This window comes from Trachurus japonicus, chromosome 20, assembly GCF_045865225.1.
Source record: "Trachurus japonicus isolate A0001 chromosome 20, Traja_1.0".
NCBI classification, from domain to species: domain Eukaryota; kingdom Metazoa; phylum Chordata; class Actinopteri; order Carangiformes; family Carangidae; genus Trachurus; species Trachurus japonicus.
Genome location: NC_140926.1, coordinates 783816 through 810095, shown reverse-complemented (window position 1 = coordinate 810095; position 26280 = coordinate 783816). Strand labels below are relative to the sequence as shown.

Here is a 26280-nt window from a genome sequence, read left to right as displayed (position 1 = left end):
CTGCTGGATTTACTGTATTGCACAAGTTCTGGGCTAGTTAACAATGCACATGTACAGTAAATTATCACCAATTTATGTATAAGGCTGCCAAGCCTTGGTTACAAGGTGGCAGTCTGATTTCAATGTTGTCTAGCTTTATGCTGCAGTATGTAAGTGGTTGCTTTCCTGTTTTAACATTTGGAAAGTTGCTTCAGTCGCATCATACAAATGTAGCTTTGTGATATAATCTTTGAACTGCTGCTCTAATAAGAGCATGCATGGGTGACGTTTTTCATCATTGTCACACTAATCCATGAACAACTGTATCCTGCCATTCTCAGAGATGAAAGTACTTCTACAATGTGGTTTTGATTACCTTGTGTCCTCCTTTAGCTAAAGCATTTAAACAGTCGGCTCAATCCAGGGGGCGAGATGAAGGCTGTCTTTCAAACTGCCTCTGCACCAATAGGGTAGCGCTACGACCAATCAGAGCAAAGAGCAGGATGATGTTAGCCTGACAAGCCAATTAAAATCTATGTCGTCATCACGTTAAGCCCGCCCAACGATTCTCTAAACAGATAGAGCGCTGTGATTGGTGAACACAATCGGTGTTCGAGACTCAAAAAGTTCCTATGGCTCGTTTCTAGACCCACCTATATTTGCTGCCGCTAGGGTGCGTCTAGATTTCTAGGCTACTTTAGTGGGGCTGCAAACCAACAAATCATCTACATATTGAAGGATTTAGCTATCTAAATCTAAGTGTTGTAGGTCTTGGGTCAGTACTTTGTTAAACAAAGATGGACTTTCTACATACCCTTGTGGCAGTCTGGTATATGTATACTGCGGCCCTTTGTAGGTAAATGCAAAAATGTTTTGAAAATCTGGGTGAATAGGAACACTAAAAAAATGCAGAACACAAATCATCTACTGCAAACCATTTACTGTAGGTTAGTGCTGCACTACTGTAGGTGGTAGGCTATATGTAAGAATAAGGTGTAAGGATCTGGGACGATGGGAGTTTTTTAGATCCTACAACAGAGTTGACAGCTTGTAAATCATGTACTAGTCTATAATCATTAAACTGTGGTTTTCTGATTGGAAAATTAGTATGTTTTACATACAGTCTTTGTTTTTTACCAACACTCCAGCTTTTAACAGCCGTGCGACTGTTGGCTTAATACCTTCAATGGCATGTTGCTTCAGTGGTTATTGTCTTTGGTTTGGATGGTGAGCTCCAGGCTTTATCTTGATGCTTGTTGGTAGACTTCACCTTTTTTTTTTTTTCATCTGTTTTGTGTTGATTTTGACTTTTGTGTAGACTTAAAATTTCTCAGTTGCTGGTCCAATAAAATTTTCTTTGTCATTTCCTCTTCATTTTTTCTTCTAGGGATATTATGCTCAAGTAGTCTCTGGGAATGTCTTGACCTTGAATTGTCCCTGTCAGTGGTCTCATCTTGTGATTGAGTGGAGAGTGGTGACACGGTAGTCACCCTCCTGGTTCCTCAATTGCCAATTTATAGCGTCTGTCCGTTGTCTTGTGGGACAGTCTCTGCATCAATGTCCTGGTTGTTGACATCGCCAACATAGTTCATCATAAGATGTGTCGTCATAATCTCCCTCATAAAACTGAATTTGTTGATATAATTTCTTTTGGTATCTCGTCAGGGCTCCTCTTTGTGCTGGTCTCCATCTTCCTGGAGGATTCATTCTGATATCCTCCACTTGTTGTTGTGTAATGCACATATATAAATGGTGCACTTATTGGTCTTCGTGCAGCCGCTGGATTTGACAATGGAGAGTTGGTGACTTGTGTGGTGGCTTGGGTTGCAGGTGGTTGTGTTTCTGTTACTACTGACTGTGGTGGGCTTGGTTGGGTCACTGTCACTACTGGACCTTATGTTTCTTCTTTATCCTTCTTCTGCTTGGTGAGTTCACCAAGCTGCTGCTGGGCTAGTTTGTTTACTAGCTGTCCATTCTTTTCTTCTGCCATTTGCTTTCTAATCACATGCATTAATAGGGATTCCATATTCCCTAGTACCATCTTCACACCTGCTGTACCTTCTTCTAGCTTCCCGATCCACTTGTGTGCTCCTTCAGTGAGGTCTGGCAGTCTGCCAGGCAATCATATCCATAAAGGACAATGATTCACGCTTGGTGTGTCCACTGGCTCTCGTTGATGGACACACTGAAGTTGCTACTTCTTCATCCTCCTGTTGGTCATTTGGAGTCCGGAAGTCCAAATCTCGTGGGCCCAATCTTTTCCATTTTGCATTTGCAATGGTTCGCTCTTCATTTGCCTTGCATTCATCTCCTTTGCTCCCGCCTCTTCTCCATTCTTCAATAACTTTCGTAATACTTTCTTAAATTCTTCTTCATCTTCATCCAGCTGCTGTATCGTCCTGGTTACATCAGTTTGTGACATCATGGCCCTTTTTTTCTGCTCTACCAGCTGAGCTTAGGCTGTATCCTTGTGTCAGTTTTTTGGAGTGATCTTTGGTTCAGGTGAGAGGGTTCTTGAGGTGTTGTTGATCATTGGCTCTTCAGGGTCATATGGTGGCGGTGATGAGTTTATTGTCCACATGGGAGTCGTCAGAACTTTTTCTTCTTTTGCTCCCACAACCCCTGCCTGTGTTTCAACTCCATCAGGGAAATTTTTCTCATTGGTGATATCAACAGGCGTGGACACAGGGTTTGTTGTTGCCATAGTCCTTCTTGTCCAAACCACTGCAGCACTTCTCTCTCTTTTGTTTGCTTGTATTCTCTGTTGTCATTGGAGTCTTTTGCTGCACAATGTTTGATGTCGACTGCCACTTCATCACAACATTTTCAATGAAGGTTCCAGCTGTAGGCCACTATGCCTCTCTAGACATTCTCCTATGGCTTTTTACCATACTTTTTTTTTTTTTTTTTAACTTGCATCTCATCTTTTTTGGTGCTGTCTCTGTATTCCCTCCATTGGGATCAACATCCCATAGTCTTTTTCCTCAGTTCTGCTCCTATGCTTAACTATCTTCGCTGTGTCTCTATTTGCTTTGGTTTGTTGAGTGTGTTTCTTAGTTAGATTTGCGCCTTGTATATCCACTACTGTTGCCACTTACTGTGGTTTTAACTTTAGATGGCCTAAATTGTGTCTTTTATTTTTATTATTTAATATTGTTACTTATAATAGTTTATTTATCAGTAATATTTTCTTCCTTCTTATTTTATGTTATTGTGATAACAGTGGCATGTGTTTTTTATTATTATTATTTTTATATTGGATTTAAATGTTTAACTTTAAGTTTCTCTCTCTCTCTCTCTCTCTCTCTCTCTCTCTCTCTCTCTCTCTCTCTGTCCAACTTGTGTGTGTCGTTATCAGTTCCCCAATTAGCTCTCCTAGGGATGGCAGTACACAGAGTAGAGTGGATTTATGGTACTTTCCAGACTATCTTGGTACTCCCCCACAGGCCTCTGTTGGCCCGCTTACACAGCAGCTCAGGGAACTTTTCTGTGACTGTGCCAGATTTAGTAAATAATGTTAGATGTCAGTTTTATTATTTTAACTTAATTTTATTTTCTATATTACTATTAAATGTGCTTTCGTCCTAGATGTATTTTATATTCTCTTTGTTAAAAAAAAATGCTTTAATGTTAGCACTGTCAATTCACCACAGTTTTCTCTTTTTACTCCAGTTACTGTGTTTCAACCATCCTCCAAATTACCTCAGTAAGAAACACTACGAACATTAAGCCTGTCAGTATTCCTAGGAAAGCATATCCTAGTTCAGTTTGTTCATACAAATTCTCTAATGACTCTATTTTGTCAGATTTACACATACACTCACACACACATAGGCCTACACACATACAGTATATATACGTCGTCTAGTTCTATATTACTACTCACTATTAATGCAGTTTACACAAGCTGGTTAACATATAGATATATATACACTATTTACAACCGTGCACGAAGTATAGTACCTCACGTACTATACACTCTGATCAGCAGTCCTCCCAATCACCATGAGAGCGGGATCCTCAGAGATTTTAAACTTAGTACCTCACGTACTATACACTCTGATCAGCAGTCCTCTCAATCACCATGAGAGCTGGATCATCAGAGATTTTCACATTCAGCACCTATTGTACTGCTCTGCTCAACAGACCTCTCATTTACCATGAGAGCTGGCTTATCAGAGTTTCTCTAAATTCAGCACTTATTGTACTGCTCTGCTCAACAGACCTCTCATTCACCATGAGAGCTGGCTTATCAGAGTTTCTCTAAATTCAGCACTTATTGTACTGCTCTGCTCAACAGACCTCTCATTTACCATGAGAGCTGGCTTATCAGAGTTTCTCTAAATTCCCTTATTCAGGTTAGCAGACCTCTCGATGTCTTGAGAGCGGTATCATCAGAATTTAACCTGGAACTTCCCCCCCACTTTGGTATTTTAGATTTATAGCACGCTGCCACTTCGATTAGTGAGAAGAATTTCACTCAGATCTTAACATAGCCGCATGCAAAGCAGTCCATGCCAGTCCAGCAAAAAACCCCAAACAGACTAATAGCCACAATCCAATCACCACATTCAGTGTTGTCTCATTCATTCACTCCGCACCATGGTTTTCTTTTCTTTTTTTCTATTTTTTCAAACATGCACTAACTTATCTTCAATTTTATATATCCACAGACACAGATTCTAGACAGTGGTTCAGAACAGATAACATACAGATGGAGAGGTTAAAAGACATACAAAACATGGAATCTGCACCAAAGCTCAGTCAGTTGTATTTACGACCTAAGGTTTGGGAGTTAACAACAATTTACAGCTAGGTTCTTTAGGGGCAAGCTTATATTTTCTGAGTTATCTTACCTTGGCGGAGACCTGCACTCAGTCACACAAATTTGAGCAGAAAATTAACTGCTTTACCTTTAATTTGTGGCCACAAGTGTGATGAGTAGCAGGCTGTCCACCCTGGCACGTCCTCAGCTGCTCGCAATCCCTCCTGGCTAGCTCGCCAATTATGTCGGAGGAAAAATAAGATCCAAAACAGGGCCAGTTGCGATCAAGGATCTCTTTTATTCCAACATGTAATTAGTACAAAATAATGGTATTGAATATGCTCAAAGGTTATAAAATTTGTTCATCAAAGTTATAAGAAAAATCCCATCAGAGTATGAGAATAGCTCCACAAGGCGATCAGAGTAGACTGAGCTTTGGTGCAGTAGAGTTTACGCCGCTTAGAAAAAATGGACATAAACCCGAGCCTGTTCCGGACCAGACTAAGTTGTTATCTCCTTGTCTTCGCTTTTTATTTACGATCCTCCCTTCTATTCAAATGACGGTTGACGATGATGGTTCGACTACGATCTGCCCCGCTGATTTGTTCAACTAAAATTACACGACATCGCACGATGCTAATCCCCGCCTTCATGGACGTGTCTTACTATGGCACGCGTTGGGGTTCATCCCAAGTTCAGCTTCATTGGCGCCACACAGTCTTGCTGACGGGGTTATCTACGTTACCCCCCTTGACTCCCTCTGTAGGCACCTAGACACCAAACTTACGATGCACTCCTACGCATGCGCACACCCTGATGATGCACTCCCACGCATGCGCACACTCTGACCACTCCTCCCTTGCTTCCTCAGCACTCTCTTGGTTTCCTCATGCTCACCCCTCCCTTCTCTGTCTCTCTCTGCTGTATCAGAGCTCAGTGCTTTTCCTTTTTTTACCCAACAGTAGCTAACCGTTAGCCCGGCTAATCTATGATAACCATGACTAATTACAAAAATGTGCACACAGAAATAGTAATGTTTGTCCAGTCATTGGTTTTATAAACTTTACAAACATCAGATTAGTCTAAACGGTGATATAGTGACATGAAAAATGAGATAAATATAGAGAAACTCTCGTCCGTCACTATTGTTCTCATGCTGGTTTTCTACCAGGAAGTAGTTGTACACAACAAGGCGATTCGTTCTATTGTTTATATTGTAGGCTATATAACGTGTGGGGCACTGGGTTAGCTCTCTTAGAATTAAGATTAGCGATGGCGGCCAATACCAAATTCTCGATGCAGGAAAAAACCTTTATATAATTGTAAGAAAAAATACTGTATTGGGATATACAGTATATCATTATGGCTCAGCACTAGTCTCAGGTGTCTCAGGTGTTTCCATGAGTCAGTTAAATCAAACGGTGACAGTGAAAATGAATCAAAGCGACCTCTGACTCTGAGTCTGTGAATAAACCTCAGAAACATCTGTTTCAGCTTCCAGAGGAAAATCTGCTCTCACATAATCCTGCTTTAGTCAAACTGTGTGTGTGTGTGTGTGTGTGTGTGTGTGTGTATTAAGCAGCCCCCTACAGGCTGTAAATGCCGTTAATCCTCTCTGTCCGTCACTGATGCTGCTGCTCATTTCTCTGCAGCTTCTCTTCATCTGTGTGTGTGTGTGTGTGTGTGTGTGTGTGTGTGTGTGTGTGTGTGTGTGTGTGTGTGTGTGTGTGTGTGTGTGTGTGTATTAGACAGGGCAGATAACTCATCAGGTTATAATAGAATATCACATTACATTACAGAAACCCTCTCTTCACCCAGTGCATGCTGGGATTAGGGATGGGTACCTTTCACATTTGTACCGATCCTCAGTTCCTGGGAACTGGCACCAGTTTACACTAAAACTAAAACTAGCAGTGAAACAATAATGTAGTAAACCTAAATAAAACTAAAAACTAGAACTAACATAATGTGTAGTAAGGCTAAATAAAAGTAAAACTCTCCTGTCTCCAGCCTCCAGGTTTGATGCTAAACTGCAGTAAAGTAAAGTTTCATCAGTAACAGCAGCTTAGTTGTAGTTTTCTTGTCGATGTCTAAAGCTGCAGGAAGAAAAGGACTTGGAGTTCGACCCACAGGGAGATAAGAGGGAATGTTAACATGATGAGGACTGATGGGAACATTATGGGATGGATGCAACTAAAAGGGTTTAAAGAGTTCATCTTCAGACGTCTGACAGAGGCTTTCTCCTAAAACCTGGAAAACTACAACTAAGACTAAGACTAAATAAAAACTACAACTAAGACTCAATAAAAACTAAATAAAAACTACAACTAAGACTGAATAAAAACTAAATAAAAACTACAACTAAAACTCAATAAAAACTACAACTAAGACTCAATAAAAACTACAACTAAGACTCAATAAAAACTACAACTCGACTCAAAAACTACAACTACGACTCAATAAAACTACAACTAAGACTCAATAAAAACTACAACTAAGACTCAATAAAAACTACAACTACGACTCAATAAAAACTACAACTCGACTCAAAAACTACAACTACGACTCAATAAAACTACAACTACGACTCAATAAAAACTACAACTACGACTCAATAAAACTACAACTACGACTCAATAAAACTACAACTAAGACTGAATAAAACTACAACTAAGACTGAATAAAAACTACAACTACGACTCAATAAAAACTACAACTACGACTGAATAAAAACTACAACTACGACTCAATAAAACTACAACTAAGACTGAATAAAAACTACAACTACGACTCAATAAAAACTATGACTCAATAAAACTACAACTACGACTCAATAAAAACTACAACTCGACTCAAAAACTACAACTACGACTCAATAAAACTACAACTACGACTCAATAAAAACTACAACTACGACTCAATAAAACTACAACTACGACTCAATAAAACTACAACTAAGACTGAATAAAACTACAACTAAGACTCAATAAAAACTACAACTACGACTCAATAAAAACTACAACTACGACTGAATAAAAACTACAACTACGACTCAATAAAACTACAACTAAGACTGAATAAAAACTACAACTACGACTCAATAAAAACTACGACTCAATAAAACTACAACTACGACTCAATAAAACTACAACTACGACTCAATAAAAACTACAACTACGACTGAATAAAAACTACAACTACGACTCAATAAAAACTACAACTACGACTCAATAAAAACTACAACTACGACTCAATAAAAACTACGACTCAATAAAACTACAACTAAGACTGAATAAAAACTACAACTAAGACTCAATAAAAACTACAACTACAACTAAGACTGAATAAAAACTACAACTACGACTCAATAAAAACTACAACTAAGACTGAATAAAAACTACAACTACGACTCAATAAAAACTACGACTCAATAAAACTACAACTACGACTGAATAAAAACTACAACTACGACTCAATAAAAACTACAACTACGACTCAATAAAAACTACAACTACAACTAAGACTGAATAAAAACTACAACTAAGACTCAATAAAAACTACAACTACAACTAAGACTGAATAAAAACTACAACTACGACTCAATAAAAACTACAACTAAGACTGAATAAAAACTACAACTACGACTCAATAAAAACTACGACTCAATAAAACTACAACTACGACTGAATAAAAACTACAACTACGACTCAATAAAAACTACAACTACGACTCAATAAAACTACAACTACGACTCAATAAAAACTACAACTACGACTCAATAAAAACTACAACTACGACTCAATAAAAACTACAACTACAACTACGACTCAATAAAAACTACAACTAAGACTGAATAAAAACTACAACTACGACTCAATAAAAACTACAACTAAGACTGAATAAAAACTACAACTAAGACTCAATAAAAACTACAACTAAGACTGAATAAAAACTACAACTAAGACTCAATAAAAACTACAACTACAACTAAGACTGAATAAAAACTACAACTACGACTCAATAAAAACTACAACTAAGACTGAATAAAAACTACAACTACGACTCAATAAAAACTACGACTCAATAAAACTACAACTACGACTGAATAAAAACTACAACTACGACTCAATAAAAACTACAACTACGACTCAATAAAAACTACAACTACAACTAAGACTGAATAAAAACTACAACTAAGACTCAATAAAAACTACAACTACAACTAAGACTGAATAAAAACTACAACTACGACTCAATAAAAACTACAACTAAGACTGAATAAAAACTACAACTACGACTCAATAAAAACTACGACTCAATAAAACTACAACTACGACTGAATAAAAACTACAACTACGACTCAATAAAACTACAACTACGACTCAATAAAAACTACAACTACGACTCAATAAAAACTACAACTACGACTCAATAAAAACTACAACTACAACTACGACTCAATAAAAACTACAACTAAGACTGAATAAAAACTACAACTACGACTCAATAAAAACTACAACTAAGACTGAATAAAAACTACAACTACGACTCAATAAAAACTACGACTCAATAAAAACTAAACTAAGACTAAATAAAAAACTCGTCAATTCCTCTAAAATAAAAACTAAACTAAAACTGATTAATCACTAAAACTTAACTGTAATAAAAAACAACAACTGAAAAACTAGCGAACATTGTAAAACTTTAATAACCTTGAGGTGCGTTCTGGTACCGAGATGTGCTACGACGTGAATCGATGCTCGGTGGGAAGTCGGACAGGAAGATTGTAGATGTGACATGATGATGTGACAGGTGTGTTGTTGTTGCTGTTGTTATGGTGACAGATCATGATCGGGGAGGCCATCTTGTTCTGCTGTCTGTCCCGGAGGAGGAGCGGCGGCGCCGAGGCCAACATCAACGCCGCCGGCTGCAACTTCAACTCCTTCATACGCCGAGCGGTGCGCTTCGTCGGTAGGCTACACCCGCTTCCTGTCTGTCTGTCTGTCTGTCTCCGTGACGACGTCCTGTCTGTCTGTCTGTCTCCACGGTAACCGAGCGCTTCCTGTCCTGTCCCGTCCGTCCCCCCCAGGTGTGCACGCCTTCGGCCTGTGTGCGACGGCGCTGATCACCGACGTGCTGCAGCTGATGACGGGCTACCCGGCGCCGTACTTCCTGACGGTGTGTAAACCCAACTACACCACGCTCAACGTCAGCTGTGAGCAGAACCCCTTCGTCATGGAGGACATCTGCTCCGGGGGCGACCCCACCGCCATCAACCAGGGCAGGTAGGAGGGGCATCTTCCTCATCATCATCATTATCAGAGGGGAGGTTTCTCTGGTTGTTCAAGTGGGACTAAAATATGGCAAGCGGACTAACATTTAAAAGCTAAGTTTGACTCTCCAGAATTAACATTGTAGATATCAACAACGTCTTTCTGACTGGTCCTAACTACATTTGGAATAGTTGGATTTTTCATTTAGTGTGGCGGATTAGCTGAACAATCGTTCACTTTGTGATAAAAGCATGAAATTTGGTGGATGTGTTGGTGAATATGTTTCAGACAAATCTGGATATTGGGCCAACTCAAAAGCGCCCCCTAGTGGCCGTGGCAGCTATTTGTTATGCGAATAAATGAATGATGAATAAAAACTACCCTTTTAATAATACCAACTATGTATTATAGTGTCATAATTATTGGAAAAAGTGTGTTCATTTGTCTTTGTATGATGTCTGGTTTAGGAGTTATGAAAATTGGCGTTTTCACCATTCGTGCGGACATGAATTCAAAATGGCCACCGAAAAAACCCCCATGGGACAATAGTTGACCCGGGCAACAAGCAAAAATCTTAAGTAGACATCTTAAGGGTCCTTAAAAACCATGTTTCAAAAATGTATCATCACCAACACATCCACCAAATGTTGTGCTTCTGTCACAAAATAAACAATTCCTGTGATTTATTGAGCTAATCCGCCCCATAGGGGATGCACATTGTTGGGGGGGCGCTACCCACACGTTTAGCCCCGTTGCTCATTCCATGAATGCACGATCCTTACAAGCTGCACCTCGTTGTAAAGGTGACTAATCAGGCTTTCCAACAATATACAATACATCACCTGTTGGTATTATTAAAAGGGCAGTTTATATTCATCATTCATTTATTCGCATAACAAATGGCTGCCACGGCCACTAGGGGGCGCTTTTGAGGTGGCCCAATATCCAGATTTGATTGAAACATATTCACCAACACATCTACCAAATGTCATGCTTTTATCACAAAGTGAACGATTGGTGTAAAATATTGAGCTAATCCGCCCCACTAATTCCAGATATCTGTAATTCAGTTTTACCTCTTGTCAAAAAGAACATTTCCGATATCCACAACTACGTTCTTCCTAGGACAAATGACGTCACTGTAACCATTCATGTGTATGGGGTTTGTCATTACAGATATCTACAATTCAGTTGCAGATATCCACTATGTGAATTACAGATATCTGTAACTGAATTACGACTAGTACGAATTCCACTTTGAGATATCTACAACGTCATTTCACCTAGCCTCAATAAGGAGATAAATCCCAGCTGCTATAACCCCGGCCCCGACAGCACCACTCCAGAACCGCTATAAGAGCAAGTGAACGTAGAAATTTAGCCGCACTAGACTCCCGTGCCAGAGTCCTGCAACAGGTCGGGTACCGGATGGGTTACCCGCAAAAAAATGTGTCTGACGTAGAGGTCTTCACGAGTCCAATTTGACGGATACCAACCCAAATGGACCTGTGAAAATTGTACCCGGAGCCGACTGGCCCCGAGATATTATTATAAATCTGAGTTCCGATCCCGAGCAGCACCGAGATATGTCGGAACCAGCTCCGAATAGAACCGTGACATACCAGCCCCGAACCCTAAAAAACCTGTGGACCTGAAATGCCCGAGTTGCTTTTTGATTTAATACAAGTTGTCTAGCGTTAAACAAGACATTTTTATTACTTTCTGTTTCTTACCTAAACGTAGTCTTCTTCTACCTGGTTCTTTTGCCCTGCGTTTGTTTGTGATGCAACACACACACACACACTCCCCCTGCAGCAAAGTCATACTGTTTGTTTATTTGTTTGAACTCATTCAGTTGTATGTAAAGACTGATGCTAAGCTAACAGCTAATCGCTAAGAGCTAACAGCTCCTCTGCAGCTTCACATCAACATCAACAGTCGGATGAGGAGGTTTATTCTGAGCACGAGCTGCTTTTATATGGATGTGAATTATTTATGACTCCAGATGTTGTTACACGCACACACACACACACACACACACACACACACACACACACTAGTCAGCAGTGAGGAGGAGGTTGTGTTGTCAGAAGTAGGTCACTGGGATGTTGCTCACAGAGAAACTGGGCCACATGTTCACTCTGCACTGTGTGTGTGTCTGTGTGTCTTTGTTCTATTATTTTGGGTTTTTCTTCCATGAGAGGAGCCTGAAACAACACACACACACACACACACACACACACACACACACACACACACACACACGCACACACACATCCTTGTAATGCTATCTTTGTGAGGACACTCAATGACATAATGTATTCCCTAGCCTCTAACCCTAACCTTAAAGGGACAACCAGGAGTTTCTCCATCGGCAGAACGAAAAATTCTGCGACAATAAAAAAGTCTGATATTAATGTGGATGAATCTCCGTTACCACTTGTTAATGGTCCATTTTAGATAAATCTATGGTTTTGTCTCTATGGTTATTTTGTTATTATTAGTGGTGGTGGAAATGCTGGGCGAGCCCACCAGCGTTTCTTTACTTTCGGTTTCGTGGCGAGTCATGAGAATAACGCCGCCGTATGAATCTCCGTTTATGGTGGGAACTACGACGGTATGTGATCGTCTTCCAACCTCTGACTTTAATTCTTGATGAATGAAAACATGAGTCTGTCTTGCACCGGTCAAAGAATTTCACGGTGCGGAGGCTCATAAATGTAGTGTGGAAACACTTCGCTTTAACAAAACTCCTCGTTGTCCCTTTAACCATTTAACCAAACCTAATTATAATCTAAAGTCTTAACCCTCAAACAGCCTTTGGAAAAAGAGAGGACCGGCCAAAATGTCCTCACTCTGTTGGTTAAACACTCGTTCGGGTCCTCACAACGTAGTAAGAACAAGAACACACACACACACACACACACACACACACACACACACATCCTTGTAATGCTATCTTTGTGAGGACACTCAATGACATAATGTATTCCCTAGCCTCAAACCTTAACCATTACTCTTAATCTAATTTAAACCTAATTATAACCTAACGTCTTAAGGCCCTTTCACACCGGAGACGTATTTTTCGTGCGAATAATTCGCGCATCAATATTTTTTTTCGAACCCCGGTTTTTATCACGAGTCCGTTCACATCGACCGCGAATGTGTCGCGGCGAAAATGCGACATAATTTTTTTTCGTCGTGAGGTCGATTTTTCCGAGCTTTCGCCCGGCGAATAAACGCATCAACCAATCATGTGGCATGAAAAGGAGGTACGTCACATCCCTCTCGTCAGAACACAGCTGTTTCCCAACAGACTGTGGTCTCTCACAGGAAAAAAGTTTCACCGTCTTTGCTCTCATCTCTGCCAGTCAGCCCCTTCACCTGCCGTCTCTCTGGGCACGGACTCACACAGAGACGCACACATACACACACACGCACGCACGCATGCGCGCGGGCGCATGGACACGTGCTTGGCCGCTAATGTAAACAATGTAAATAACCTGTGTCTCGGAGGAGAGAGGAGAGGAGAGGAGAGGAGGAGGAGGAGGAGGGGGGTAAGTGGAAAGAGGAGAGGAGGAGGAGAAATAGCAATAGAGTGTGTTCATACTGTCAGGCAGTGATCAGATATTGATCAGTGATCAGACAGGTAGCTGCTGTGTTGAGTAAAGTTGGTAACAACAGTGGCATAGTGAATACGTGAGGGATAATTAACAGATTAAAGACATGACGTGGAGGCGAAGAACCAGCCGTCGCAAAGCGAAACTTTGGAATCTAATCGTCACATCTGTCGCATATTCGTGTCGCCGCCGGTGTGAATGGTTTTGATGCGAAATATTTGGCCGCGAATATTTCGCAATTTCGTGTCGTTTATTCGTTACGTCCGCGGTGTGAAAGGGCCTTTAACCCTCAAAAAAGAGAAGACCGGCCAAAATGTCCTCACTTCCCATAAACGTCCCCACTCTGTTGGTTAAAAACTCGGTCCTCACAACGTAGTAAGAACAAGAACACACACACACACACACATACTAATGTGAGTGTTTCTCTTTCATCTCCTGTAGGAAGTCCTTCCCGTCGCAGCACGCCACCCTCGCTTCCTTCGCCGCCGTCTACGTGTCGGTGAGTAGCTCGGCCCCCCTAACGGCCCAGCTGACCCAAATATGGTCAAAGAGAAGGCGGGGTCTCAGGTGTGACTCAGGTGTGTGTGTGTGTGTTGTGTGTGTGTGTTGTGTCCTCAGATGTACTTTAACAGCACGCTGACCGACTCGTCCAAGCTGCTGAAGCCGCTGCTCGTCTTCTCCTTCATCATCTGCGGCATCATCTGCGGCCTGACGCGGATCATCCAGTACAAGAACCACGCCATCGACGTCTACCTGGGCTTCCTGCTGGGCGGCGCCATCGCCGTCTACCTGGTACAGCTCCCTTCACTCATTTAATAACATTTAATAACATTTAATAACCTTTAAGTCAGTGGTTCTCAAACTGTTTTACATCAAGGACACAAATTAGACCAGAGACCCCCAAAACCCAGAAATACACAAATATTTGTTCTGAGACTGAAGAATGTTACTTAGTCAATGTACGTTCAAATTAGGACCAATGGCTTAAACTTTTGGAAATATTGTAGTGAAATTTGTATGGAAAAAAGTGGTACAATTTCTCCAAAAACGTTGAAACATTTCTAGAAAAAAAGTGGTAAAAAAATTCCAGAAAAAAAGTGGCAAAATTTCTCAAAGTGGTAAAATTTCTAAATAAAACAAACAAACAAAAGAAAGCACTTAGTATCTCTCAACTGTTCTATCTAATAAAGGCATAAAAAGTCCCAAAATAAACTTTCAAGAAAAAATTCTAGGAAAAAAAACTGGTAAAATTTCAAGAAAAAGTTGGGGACCCCCTTCTCAAAGACCCCTGAGGGTCCCCGGACCTCACTTTGAGAACCATTGACTTAGATTACAGATAAGACTTAACACCTTATTCGCTCATTCTTCATAGTTATTCTTGTACATATTGTTAATAGTAGCCTATAGTCGGTTCAGTTTGCATCTTCGTACATAGTGTTCAAAGTGTTTTTGACCACATCTTGCCGTTAGCCACTCGGCTAACTTAGCCCAACTGGCTAAACACATACAACATACATACAACACTTTAATCCTTCATAGTTATTTTTGTACATATTGTTAATAGTGTAGTTGGTTCAGTTTGCATCTTTGTACATACAGTAGTGTTCAAAGTGTTCTTGACCACATCTTGCCGTTAGCTACTCGGCTAATTTAGCCCAACTGGCTAAATACATACATATACAACACTTTCATTCTTAATAGTTATTCTTATTGTTAACAGTATAGTCGGTTCAGTTTGGGATGAAGTGTTTGGAAAATCTTTGATCATTTTTAATCATCGATCTACGAGTAGTTAGTAGCGTTAGCTTGACGTTGCTTGGTAACGGTAAACAGTTTGTCCGGTCTGATATGAACCTGCTACGTAGCTCTCAGCTGAGATTCATCTGGAGATGAGTGAAAACTCAGGGAGGAGAACTGAGACATGAGGAGCAAAGAGCTGGTCGCCCTCTAAACTGATGGTGCTTTTTTCACTTAGCTAATTAGGCTAAGTTAGCCGAGTGGCTAACGGCAAGATGCTATCAATGATTAAATGATCAAAAACACTTCAAACACTATAAACAAAGATGCAAACTGAACTGACATAGGGATATTCCGGTGTGAGTTTAACCCATGGTCTAACACACTTTGACACAGACAACCCCCCCCCCCCCTCCTCCAGAGATCTAGCTAGCTTCTCTAGTTGTAGCAACTTTAGCAACGACCGCCAGATGGAACAACACTGCTGTCATTTCCTCCAGCAGCTAACCGCCATCAAAAAGCCACAGCTATCCACCACTTTCCGGAGAATGACGCTGGGTGTCGCCATGACACACCATTCCACTGTTACTGTATTGTTGATATCATAGACTAGTTGATAGACATCGGCCGTGATGACTTTATTTATAATCATCACGTAATTTTAATGAGAACAATACAGACGAAGTTTTAGCTTTATGTCACATTTTCACGTCACTATATCACTGTTGCGACTACTCTGATGTTTATGAAGTCTATAAAACGAATTGTTGAACAAATATTTTAGATTAGCTGGGCTAACCGTTAGCTGTTAGCCGTTAGCAGTGTCAATAAACAATAACTCAATAAACGGCCCATGAAAAAAAAAAGTTTTCCAGCAGATATCCTAGTTCCAACATGACTGAGCTAACTGGAGTAGTTTCATGTCGTGTCCCACAACGGGAGGGTTTTAACAGCTGACGTCCTGCTGTTAGCTTAGCTGCTGCTGTTAGCTGTCAGCAGCAGCAAAGCTAACAACTACAACCATGACTAATTACAAAAACATGCACATGCTCAATAATTCATTTTATAGACTTAAACATCAGATTTAGTCAAAACGGTTTTGGCAGCCCGGAGCCCCCACATTTGGTACCTACACCGGTGGCTAACGCTACCAGTTAGCCGCTAACGCTACCAGTTAGCCGCTCGCTAGAATGCTTCTAAAACCCACTTCCTGTCCCCTCAGGGTCTGTATGCTGTGGGTAACTTCCAGCCCAGCGAGGAGTCGAGCTGCTGCCCCCCCCCGGCGCTGCCCCGCCCCCCCTGCTCGCTGCCCCACATCAGCCAGGAGGCGGCGCTGCAGCAGCTGCAGCTGAAGGCGCTGGAGGGGGAGGGGCTTCTGCACCGCGGCGCCGCCGCCGCCGTGCTGCAGCAGAGACACGACGACGCCGCCAAGCACCCGGACATGGACGCCGTCGCCGTCGCCATGGCCGCCGCCGCCGCCCGCGGCCGCGCCCCCCCCAGCAAGGACGCCATGCTGACGTTCAGCCACACGCTGCCCCGCGTGCACACGCCGGCGGCCGTGGCGGCGTACGAGGAGGCGGCGCGGCGCCACGCGGCCACGCTGCATCACGCCTCCATGGACTCCAGCCGCTCCAAGCAGCTGCTGAGTCAGTGGAAGAGCAAGAACCAGCGGCCGCCCGGCGCCGACGGCAACCATCACCACGGCAGCATGGAGCTCCGCCCCGGCTGCGAGTCGCCCGCCGCCGCCGCCGCCGCCGGGCTGAACGGCGGCTTCGACGCCTACCTGTCCAAGCTGGCGTCCGGCGCCAGCACGTTGCCTAGCAACTGCAGCGGCATCACGGGCGGCGCCAGGATCCACATGCAGCAGCCGCGGCCCGGCTCCTCGCCGCTCGTCCACATCCCCGAGGAGCACGAGCATCACCACGGCAACGCCTCCCCCCGGGCGCCGTCACCGCCGCCGCCGTCCACGGTGAGCGGCGCCGTCCAGGCCAACTGGCAGCGAGCGGCGGAGAAGACGGCGGCGGCGGCGTGCCGCGGCGGCGAGGCCGGGACGCCGCCGCGCATCCTGCAGGTCCTCGCCATGAAGCAGCACGGGCTCCTCGCCACGCACAGCAAGAGCCTCGACGAGAGCAGCATGGCCGCCGGCTGCCAGGGCAACGCCGCCGCCGCCGCCCGTTACCGCGGCTTCAACGACCACGACTACGACCACGACGCGGCCGTCGCCACGGCGCCCGGCTCGCTGAGCAGCGCCACAGGAAGCGTCTGCGGCAGCACCGGCGCCATCGTCCGCGTGGAGGCTCATCCCCCCGACAACCACCGGCCCGTCATCCCGCCGCCCGGCGCCTCCGACGGCGGCGGCTCGTGGCGCTGGCGCTCCCTCGACCACGGCACCGGCACCGCGGTCGGCGGCGGCGGCGGCGGCGGGGGGAGTCTGCGGCGGTCGTTGGAGCTCAACGACCTGAACAGAGACTCTGAGAGCTCCGACTCCCGCGGCGACGGCTCCATCGACAGGAAACGCTCCAATCACGTCACCGTCACCGCGGCAACGACCGCCGTCGCCACGCCGCCGCCCGTCGTCACCGTGCACACGCAGAGCGCCGGCCAATCAGAGCAGAGCAGGCTCCACCCACAGCAGCAGCAGGGCCTCTCCACCATCAGGGTCACCCCGGGCGACGGCGGCGGCGGTGGCGGTGGCGGTGGCGTCGCCATGGAGACGGCGTCCGAGTCGGTCTGCTCCAGCCGCGAGTCGACGCTCCAGAGGAACAAAGGGAACAACATGATCCTGATCCCGGAGCGAGCCAACAGCCCCGAGTCGGCGCGCAACATCTTCTACAAGGGGACCAGTCAGTCGGCCATGATGACGCCCGCCTTCAGGGACTGACTCCGCCCCCTCGCCGCCGCTAGCCGCTAGCCGCTAGCCACTAGCCGCTAGCCGCTAGCCGCGGCGGCTACGTAGCATCAGAGAGAGGAGGAGCTTCTCTTCTTCTCTTCAGCATGTGACCTTTGACCTTTTCTACGTGTTTACACTAAAGCACAAACCTCCGAGCTGGAGGAACATCACTGTGCTCCTCCCACCTCCTTTTCTCCTCCTCCTCTTCCTCCCTCCTTCTCCTTCCTCCTCTTCCTCCTCCTCCTCCTCCTCCTCCTCTTCCTCTTCTTCCTCCTCCTCCTCCTTCCTCCTTTTCCCTTCTCCTCCTCCTCTTCCTCGTCCCTCCTCCTCCTCCTCCTCGTCCCCCCTCCTTCTCTTCCCCCCTCCTCCTCCTCTTTCCTCCTCCTCTTCCCCCTCCTCCTCTTTCCTCCTCCTCCTCCTCCTCCTCCTCTTCTTCCTCCTCCTCTTCCTCCTCTTTCCTCCTTCTCTTCCTCTTCCTCTTTTCTCCTCTTCTTCCTCCTCCTCCTCCTCTTTCCTCTTCTTCTTCCTCCTCCTCCTCCTCTTCACTGCAAAAACTCGTATCTTACCAAGAATATTTGTCTTATTTCTAGTCAAAACAAATAGTCTACTTTCCAACAATGAGAACCCGGACATGTTGAGTACCCCAAAGTTTTATGTTAGAAATAGATAGTATGGGTCCCCAGTATTCAGAAACTGCCGGATGCTAACTTATATATTTTGGGCAATTAGCATAACATACATAATTAGCATAAATTAGCATAATCGCCTATATGGGCAATATTTCATCAAAATTGACTTGGCTGATCTGGGCAATATTGGAGTGGTTTTAGGGGTTATTGATGATGCTGAATCCATTTCTGACATTTTCAAAATTCAAAATGGCTGTCTAAACCGGAAGTGACCAGATTTTAACCGCCAGTGGGCCGATTTTGATGGATTTTAAGCCAAATCTTAAGTTTTAGAGGATGCTGGTTGGACATATAACTCATGTATTTGAAGTAATAGATAGTATGGGTCCCCAGTGTTCAGAAACTGCCGGATGCTAATTTATATATATTGGACAATTAGCATAACTTACATAATTAGCATAAATTAGCATAATCGCCTATATGGGCAATATTTCATCAAAATTGACTTGGCTGATCTGGGCAATATTAGTGTGGTTTTAGGGGTTATTGATGATGCTGAATCCATTTCAAAACAAGTTCAGTTTTAGGTGATGAGTCTTATTTTAAGTGGAAAGAGATTAGTTTTGACTAGAAATGAGACATTTGGACAAGAAATAAGACAAATATTCTTGGAAAGATGTTGAGTTTTTACAGTGTTCCTCCTCCTCCTCCTCTTCCCTCTTCCTCCTCTTCCTCCTCCTCCTCCTCCTCCTCCTCCGTCGGAGCTTTTTTAACCTTTTGGATCAAACTGGCCACACCAACACCAACAGCAGCAGATGAAGCAGCAGCATCAGTGACTGTGACTGTGTAAATGTTGACTCGGTGCTGCCGCTGAAACAGCTTCTGTCTCATCAGTAGATAAAAAGAAAGATTTATTTTACAAAGAGTGAACAACTATGACGTTAATAATAATAATAACAATAACAATAATAATACTAATACTAATAATATTAATATTAATATGTGACAGAGATATGTTTTGTATTTTGACTCCACATTCTCAATACTGTTGAACCATAAGTGTGCTTAGCGTTCCTCCTGTAGCGATGAAGTCAATACGCTGTGACTTGCACTGAAATATGCGTTTACTGTACCTAGTATACTGTAAACCCCCCCGACCTTCTCTCTACACCTACACCCCCCCCCCTCACTCACTCATGTCCACACACACACACACACACACACACACATAGAAGAGTATTATTATTAGTGATGCAATACCTGAGCTGTAGCGTCCAGGAGCACGGTGACATGACGCTGAAAAACACAGTCGTCCAAGCTGCACCTGAACGCACCACGGAGTCTCAGAGCTCCAGACCAGCGGACATCGTAGGGAAGAAGTTCTTAAAGGGATAGTTCACCCAAAATTGAAATTTCTTCTCTTCTCTGAGTTACAGGGGGTCTCGGCGTAGCAGTGCATGTCCATATAACGGTTGCAAATGGATACCAACTGTCTTCGTAACAAAAAGACACACCAAAAAACATCCAAATACCTCCATGCTGCTTGTATGTAATGAGAAATTGTCCCGAAAAAAATTAAATAAGTCTGTGTTTCAAGCTTGTTTTGTAGCGGAAGCTCCTCTTACGAACCGGGAAGAGGAGCTTCAAGAAGCTTCCGATACAAAACAAGCTTAAAATATAGACTTATTTAATTTTTTTCTGAACAATTTCTCATGTCGGGGCTTCAATACAAGACGGACATTACATACGAGCAGCATGGAGGTATTTGGATGTTTTTTGGTGTGTCTTTTTGTTACGAAGACAGTTGGTATCCATTTGCAACCGTCATATGGACATGCACTGCTACGCCGAGACCCCCTGTAACTCAGAGAAGCCACGGAGGACTCTGAAACTTCTCCCAGCCCTTAGTCCACATGAGGGGGAGGAGGAGATCATGAGGGACACTTGAATATTGGGTGAACTATCCCTTTAACAACAAAGGACGATTCAACCTGAGGCTCTAGTTTCTAGTTTCTAAAACTTCAGCTCTAACAGAATGAATCTTTAGATTTTCTTTTGAATGTCTCGAGCAGCAGTGTAGAATGGGAGCAGACTGATCTCAGGCTGTTTACATCCCATAAACCAGACAACGTCAGATGTCTTCAAACAGACACCGAGGGGTTTGTTACCTTCAAGAAAGACGACGTGTTTGTAGACGGAGCTGGAAAACAAAGTCTCACTCGTTGTGTTTCTAAAACTCCAGTTTGTTTTATCAAAAAGGAAAATCAACTTGACGCCCGTTAACCGATTATTAACCGCTAACTGGTAGATTAAAATACTTTTATGCTTTTTTTAAAATTAGATTAGATCCATGCTGCTTTACAAAGACACTCTAGCAGCACATTTCCACTCTTCTTCCCTGTTTGTGGCAGTGTTACAGCGCCACCACAGGCCTGGAGTGTGTACTACAGCAGCGTAGTGAGTCGTTTATAAGAATAGTTTGGGTCGGCACACTATTACACTATTATATTTGCTTATTTATCGCAAATCATAGCGTCATCGCGATATTGAACAGTGTGATCGCACATGGCGCATTTAGCTGATTTCATTCAGGCCTCCATTGATGTTAAACAGAAGATCTTCAGATTTGTTCTTCTAGACCTAAAATATCTTCAGAAAGAAACTTCAGCCCCAGGTTGGATTTGTACGGAATTTAAAGGTTAAACCGGCCCCAGGTCTGTTCATCTCTACTACCTGAGGAGGGGGCGGAGCTTCACGCTTCCTGTCTGATCTCCTCTGGAAAAGAGAAATGCTGTCCCACAATGCCTTGCTGCAGCAGCATTTAAGGTAGAGCACTGGAGAAGAGAGTAGTGACAGCATTGGTCCAATGGCAGCGCCTCCTGGTGGAGGAATATGGGTTTTGCTAAAGAACTGACATCTCTGCATTGTTGGTGAATGAGCAGTGTGGTGTTTTCAATAAGTTAAGGACATTTATAGATCACCCACGTTAATAGCATCATTGAGGATCCTTTACAGATAAACATTAACACATAGGAGAGTAAAAAAAAACAGTTTTCTACATGAATGTTTCAATCTACATTTTGTAATAAACAAATTATAAGTATAATTTGATATGACCAAGACACCTAAAAACAAAAACACGGCTGTTTTCATCAATTTACAAGCAACTGGGTAACACACATACATTGGAGTGAATGGGTTTTCTGGGCGCTTTTGCAATACCCATATCCTGCCACTAGGGGGCAAAACCCTTAAACCCTTAAACCCTTAAACCCTTAAACCCTTAGACCTTTAAACCCTTAAACCCTTAAACCCTTAAACCCTTACCACGGGAGTCAATGGTGGTGTCCTTATTCTCTTTTACAGTGCTCTAGTTTGGACTTTCCTTTATGAAAGGAAAAGAGAAACGCTGTCCCACAATGTCTTGCTGCAGCAGCGTTTAAGGTAGCTGGAGGTGGGCGGAGTCTCTGGGACCGACTCCCTCTAGTGGCCAGGTGAGGAACTGACTGTGTTTTCATGTCACATCTCCGTGCTCCATCAGAGTTTATTCTCAGACGCGTGTGTTTTCACCACAGTAGCAGAATTCAACTAACTGGTCCCGTCGCCTCCCGGTGCTCCATCATGTAGCATTAACCAGATTATTATGGAATAATATAATAATTACGAACATTGCTGTAAATTAGAATACCTCAGATTAACCGTCACCATGGAGATGTTTGCTGGTGTAGTTCTCCTGCCACCTCCTGCCCTTTGCACTGGAAGAACAGCACCTTCTCCCAGTTTCTAGTGCTGTGACCTGTTTTCCTTTTGTGCCATAAAGTAACCAGCAGATTTTCTACCAAAACTAAACTAACCCAGCGCATCAGAAGCTCCGTAGAGAAGCTCCAACTCTGTACATGTGTGTGTTAATGAACAGTTGGTACAGGATGGAGACTGTTGTTTACATTCACCTGTGGTCGGACAGAAACTTGGTGCCGGAGAGACTCTGTGAGAAAAGTTGCCAAAGGTTAGAATTTTTCATAGAAGAAAAAAGAAGAGGAATATAAGTCGCCGGATGGAGTTTTCAGTATTTGTATAGAAAAGCCTGCATTGCATTATATTGTACATGATGAGTTATCGACATTTGCATGGTCACTTTTTTCTATAGTGCATATCACAATATTTCTATCATAACTGTGTTTCATTTTTGGATTTAATAACAGAGGTGTTTGACAGTGAGTACTTTAGTTCCCGTCTGTGTGCCATAGTGACAGTTAAATGACAATCTTTTGTATCAGAGTACTGTTTCCCCTGCAGCTGGTTGGTCAGGCTGCTTCTCCGTCGCTCCGCCGCTCATCCCAGACCTCGATTAGCATCCACTTCTCTGACATAGAACCAGTTTAAACCTGCAGCTGCTCCTCATCTCAGTAATAAGGTGAAGGTTCAGTTTATGGAGGTTTAACGTTGACATGGTGTTAAATTAATCACATGTTCACCAGCTCTGTCGGATAAACACAAACAGTTTGACTGGTGCCAAACGTACGGAAGAGCGTTAGCGATTCTGAGATAAAAACTCAGAATCTTAAAAAAAAATCTCCTTTTTTGGCCCTAATGCTCCTCCGTACAAACGTGTTAAATACAAAATGCTGTAAAACAGTATTTTTGTTTTTTTTAATGTTGTGTTTATGTTATTTTCTAACTTGAATTTATACGATAAAGAGTCAGAACCATCGTCCTCGTCCAGTGTTAAACACTGAAGCTCATTGGCTCCAAATGACGACGTCAACTTTAGCATTAGCGGCTGTTAGTTAGCTAGCTAGCTAGCGGCCATCAGTCTGATGGAGGCTCGCCAACATCTATCCTGTCTCCAGAGGTGGAAACAAACACCAACATTAAAGGGATAGTAGCATTTTTTTTAAAGTGTGGTTGTATGATCTCCAAATAGCCCCTAAGTACTTTAATTGCAGTAGAAGACTCTCTACACTCCTCCCGTTAGCAACGCCAGCCCATAATAGCCCTGCCCAGAGATTTACAACATACAGTGTTGTGAACAGACCCAAAGAAACGGCCTATTTTCACGGCCTAAAAGAGGTTTTACCTGGAAAAAAATACACAGTTCCATTGTTCACTATAATATAATTTTTTCCAGGAAAAACACAGTTTTTATTTGGACCGAACCAACTGCTGATCGGCGGGCGCTAACCCTGGGCGGAGGGATAAGTGAGTTGGTTAGGTCCAAATAAAAACTGTGTTTTTTCCTGCACTTTGAAGGGCTGGAAAAAATTATATTATAGCGAACAATGGAACTGTGTATTTTTTTTCAGGTAAAACCTCTTTTAGGCTGTGAAAATAGGCCGTTTCTTTGGGTCTGTTCACAACACTGTATGTTGTAAATCTCTGGGCAGGGCTATTATGGGCTGGCGTTGCTAACGGGAGGAGTGCAGAGAGTCTTCTACTGCAATTAAAGTACTTAGGGGCTATTTGTAGATCATACAACCCCACTTTTAAAAAAATGATACTATCCCTTTAACTCTTTTCATACTAAAGACGTTAGCATGCTAACCAGCTAGCCACAGTCACTGTAGCGTCTCGGGCCTAATTTGTAGTAGCCTAAACGTTTCTTAAATAGGAGTTTGTTAGTTTTTATTTGTCGGGGACTATTTTTATCAGCGGACTGATCTGACGGACGCCATCGGACTGCTGCTGCTTTCAAAGCTACCGAGCTGCCGCCGATTCATCCAAACCAGCGTCTGGTTGTTTAGCTAGCTTCATATCAAACAAACATGGCTGCCGTAGGAAACCAGCCTGTATGACGCCCCCCGCCCCGGTCGTCGCCATGGTTACGGACCTGAACCTGTTGTTGACGTGACGACGGTTCGAGACACAAGTTCCATTGTTTTAGATTAAAAGCCTTAACATCGTCCATGCTCCCTTTAGGATGACCCCCCCCCACCCCCCCTCCACCCAGAGTAACATATCTAATATATATATTAGATATAAAGAAAAGATAAATTCTATAATAATAATAATAATATTTCAATGGAGTTGTTTTAATGATTTGTCCCAAAGGCCTGTGAACCTGGGTAGAAACGTAGCTCCAGTGGGGTAAACTGTGAATGGATGCTCTCTGCATGTGTAGCCTCTTGTGTTGTCCCTGGATGAATTATCAATGTTTTCTGATACTGTGATCAGCTGTATGATGACCAAGTCTATGCAGCCAGAAAAAAAAAAGAAAAGAAAAGAAAAGAAAAAAGACTTAAAACATGGATTTAATTATCAGTCGAGTTCAAAAAGAAGTAAAAAAAAAAAAAGATTCAAACGTTTCTTTATTTTTTTTGTGTAACAGTCAAATATAGCAAAGTATTGATTGAATGGATCAATCACACTGAGTCTTCAGAGCACGTTGATCAGGGTAGATGTCTCAATGATTGGAATAAATGTTTGCTATTGAAACCAGCGGCTGTTTCCTCTCGTCTCTCTGTCGCACCCATGGATGTTATTATATCACCTCACTGTCACTGTCCTCACCTCGCTGTCTCTACACAGGACCTCGCTGTCTGTCCCTACACAGGACAAAGATGAGCTGCTCTGAATTTATTCAGCACGACGTATTACAGTATGTTTGGACCACAACTTAAATGGAACTGGACTGTAACTGTTAACTGGACCATAACTGAATCATAACTGGACTGTAATTATTAGCTGAACCATAACTGAACAATAACTGAATCATAACTGAACTGAAACTATTAACTGAACCATAACTGAATCATAACTGAACTGTAACTGAATCATAACTGGACTATAACTATTAACTGAACTATAACTGGATCATAACTGAATCATAACTGGACCATAACTGAATCATAACTGAACTGTAACTGAATCATAACTGGACTACAACTATTAACTGGACCGTAACTGAATCATAACTGAACAATAACTGAATCATAACTGGATCATAACTGAATCATAACTGAACTGTAACTGAATTGGACTACAACTATTAACTGGACCATAACTGAACCATAACTGAATCATAACTGGACCATAACTGAACAATAACGGAATCATAACTGAACTGAACCATAACTGAATCATAACTGAACCATAACTGAATCATAACTGAACTGTAACTGAATCATAACTGGACTATAACTATTAACTGGACCATAACTGAACAATAACTGAATCATAACTGAATCATAACTGGACTATAACTATTAACTGGACCATAACTGAATCATAACTGAACAATAACTGAATCATAACTGGATCATAACTGAATCATAACTGAACCATAACTGAATCATAGCTGAACTGTTACTGAATCATAACTGGACTACAACTATTAACTGGACCATAACTGAATCATAACTGAACAATAACTGGACTATAACTATTAACT

The 26280-nt window shown here is 42.9% G+C and overlaps 1 protein-coding gene across 1 annotated transcript in view; it reads left to right on the top strand.

Annotated features, from left to right (window-relative positions):
- The window catches only part of plppr4b (phospholipid phosphatase related 4b), a 28912-nt gene extending 10657 nt beyond the window's left edge, over positions 1–18255 (top strand). Inside the window, exons 3-7 of the mRNA XM_085763048.1 lie at positions 9589–9715; positions 9834–10029; positions 14079–14136; positions 14256–14429; positions 16597–18255. Coding sequence (XP_085619174.1) covers positions 9589–9715; positions 9834–10029; positions 14079–14136; positions 14256–14429; positions 16597–18255 — 2214 coding nt within the window. The remainder of the gene's footprint in view (positions 1–9588; positions 9716–9833; positions 10030–14078; positions 14137–14255; positions 14430–16596) is intronic.
- Positions 18256–26280: the final 8025 nt, after the last annotated feature.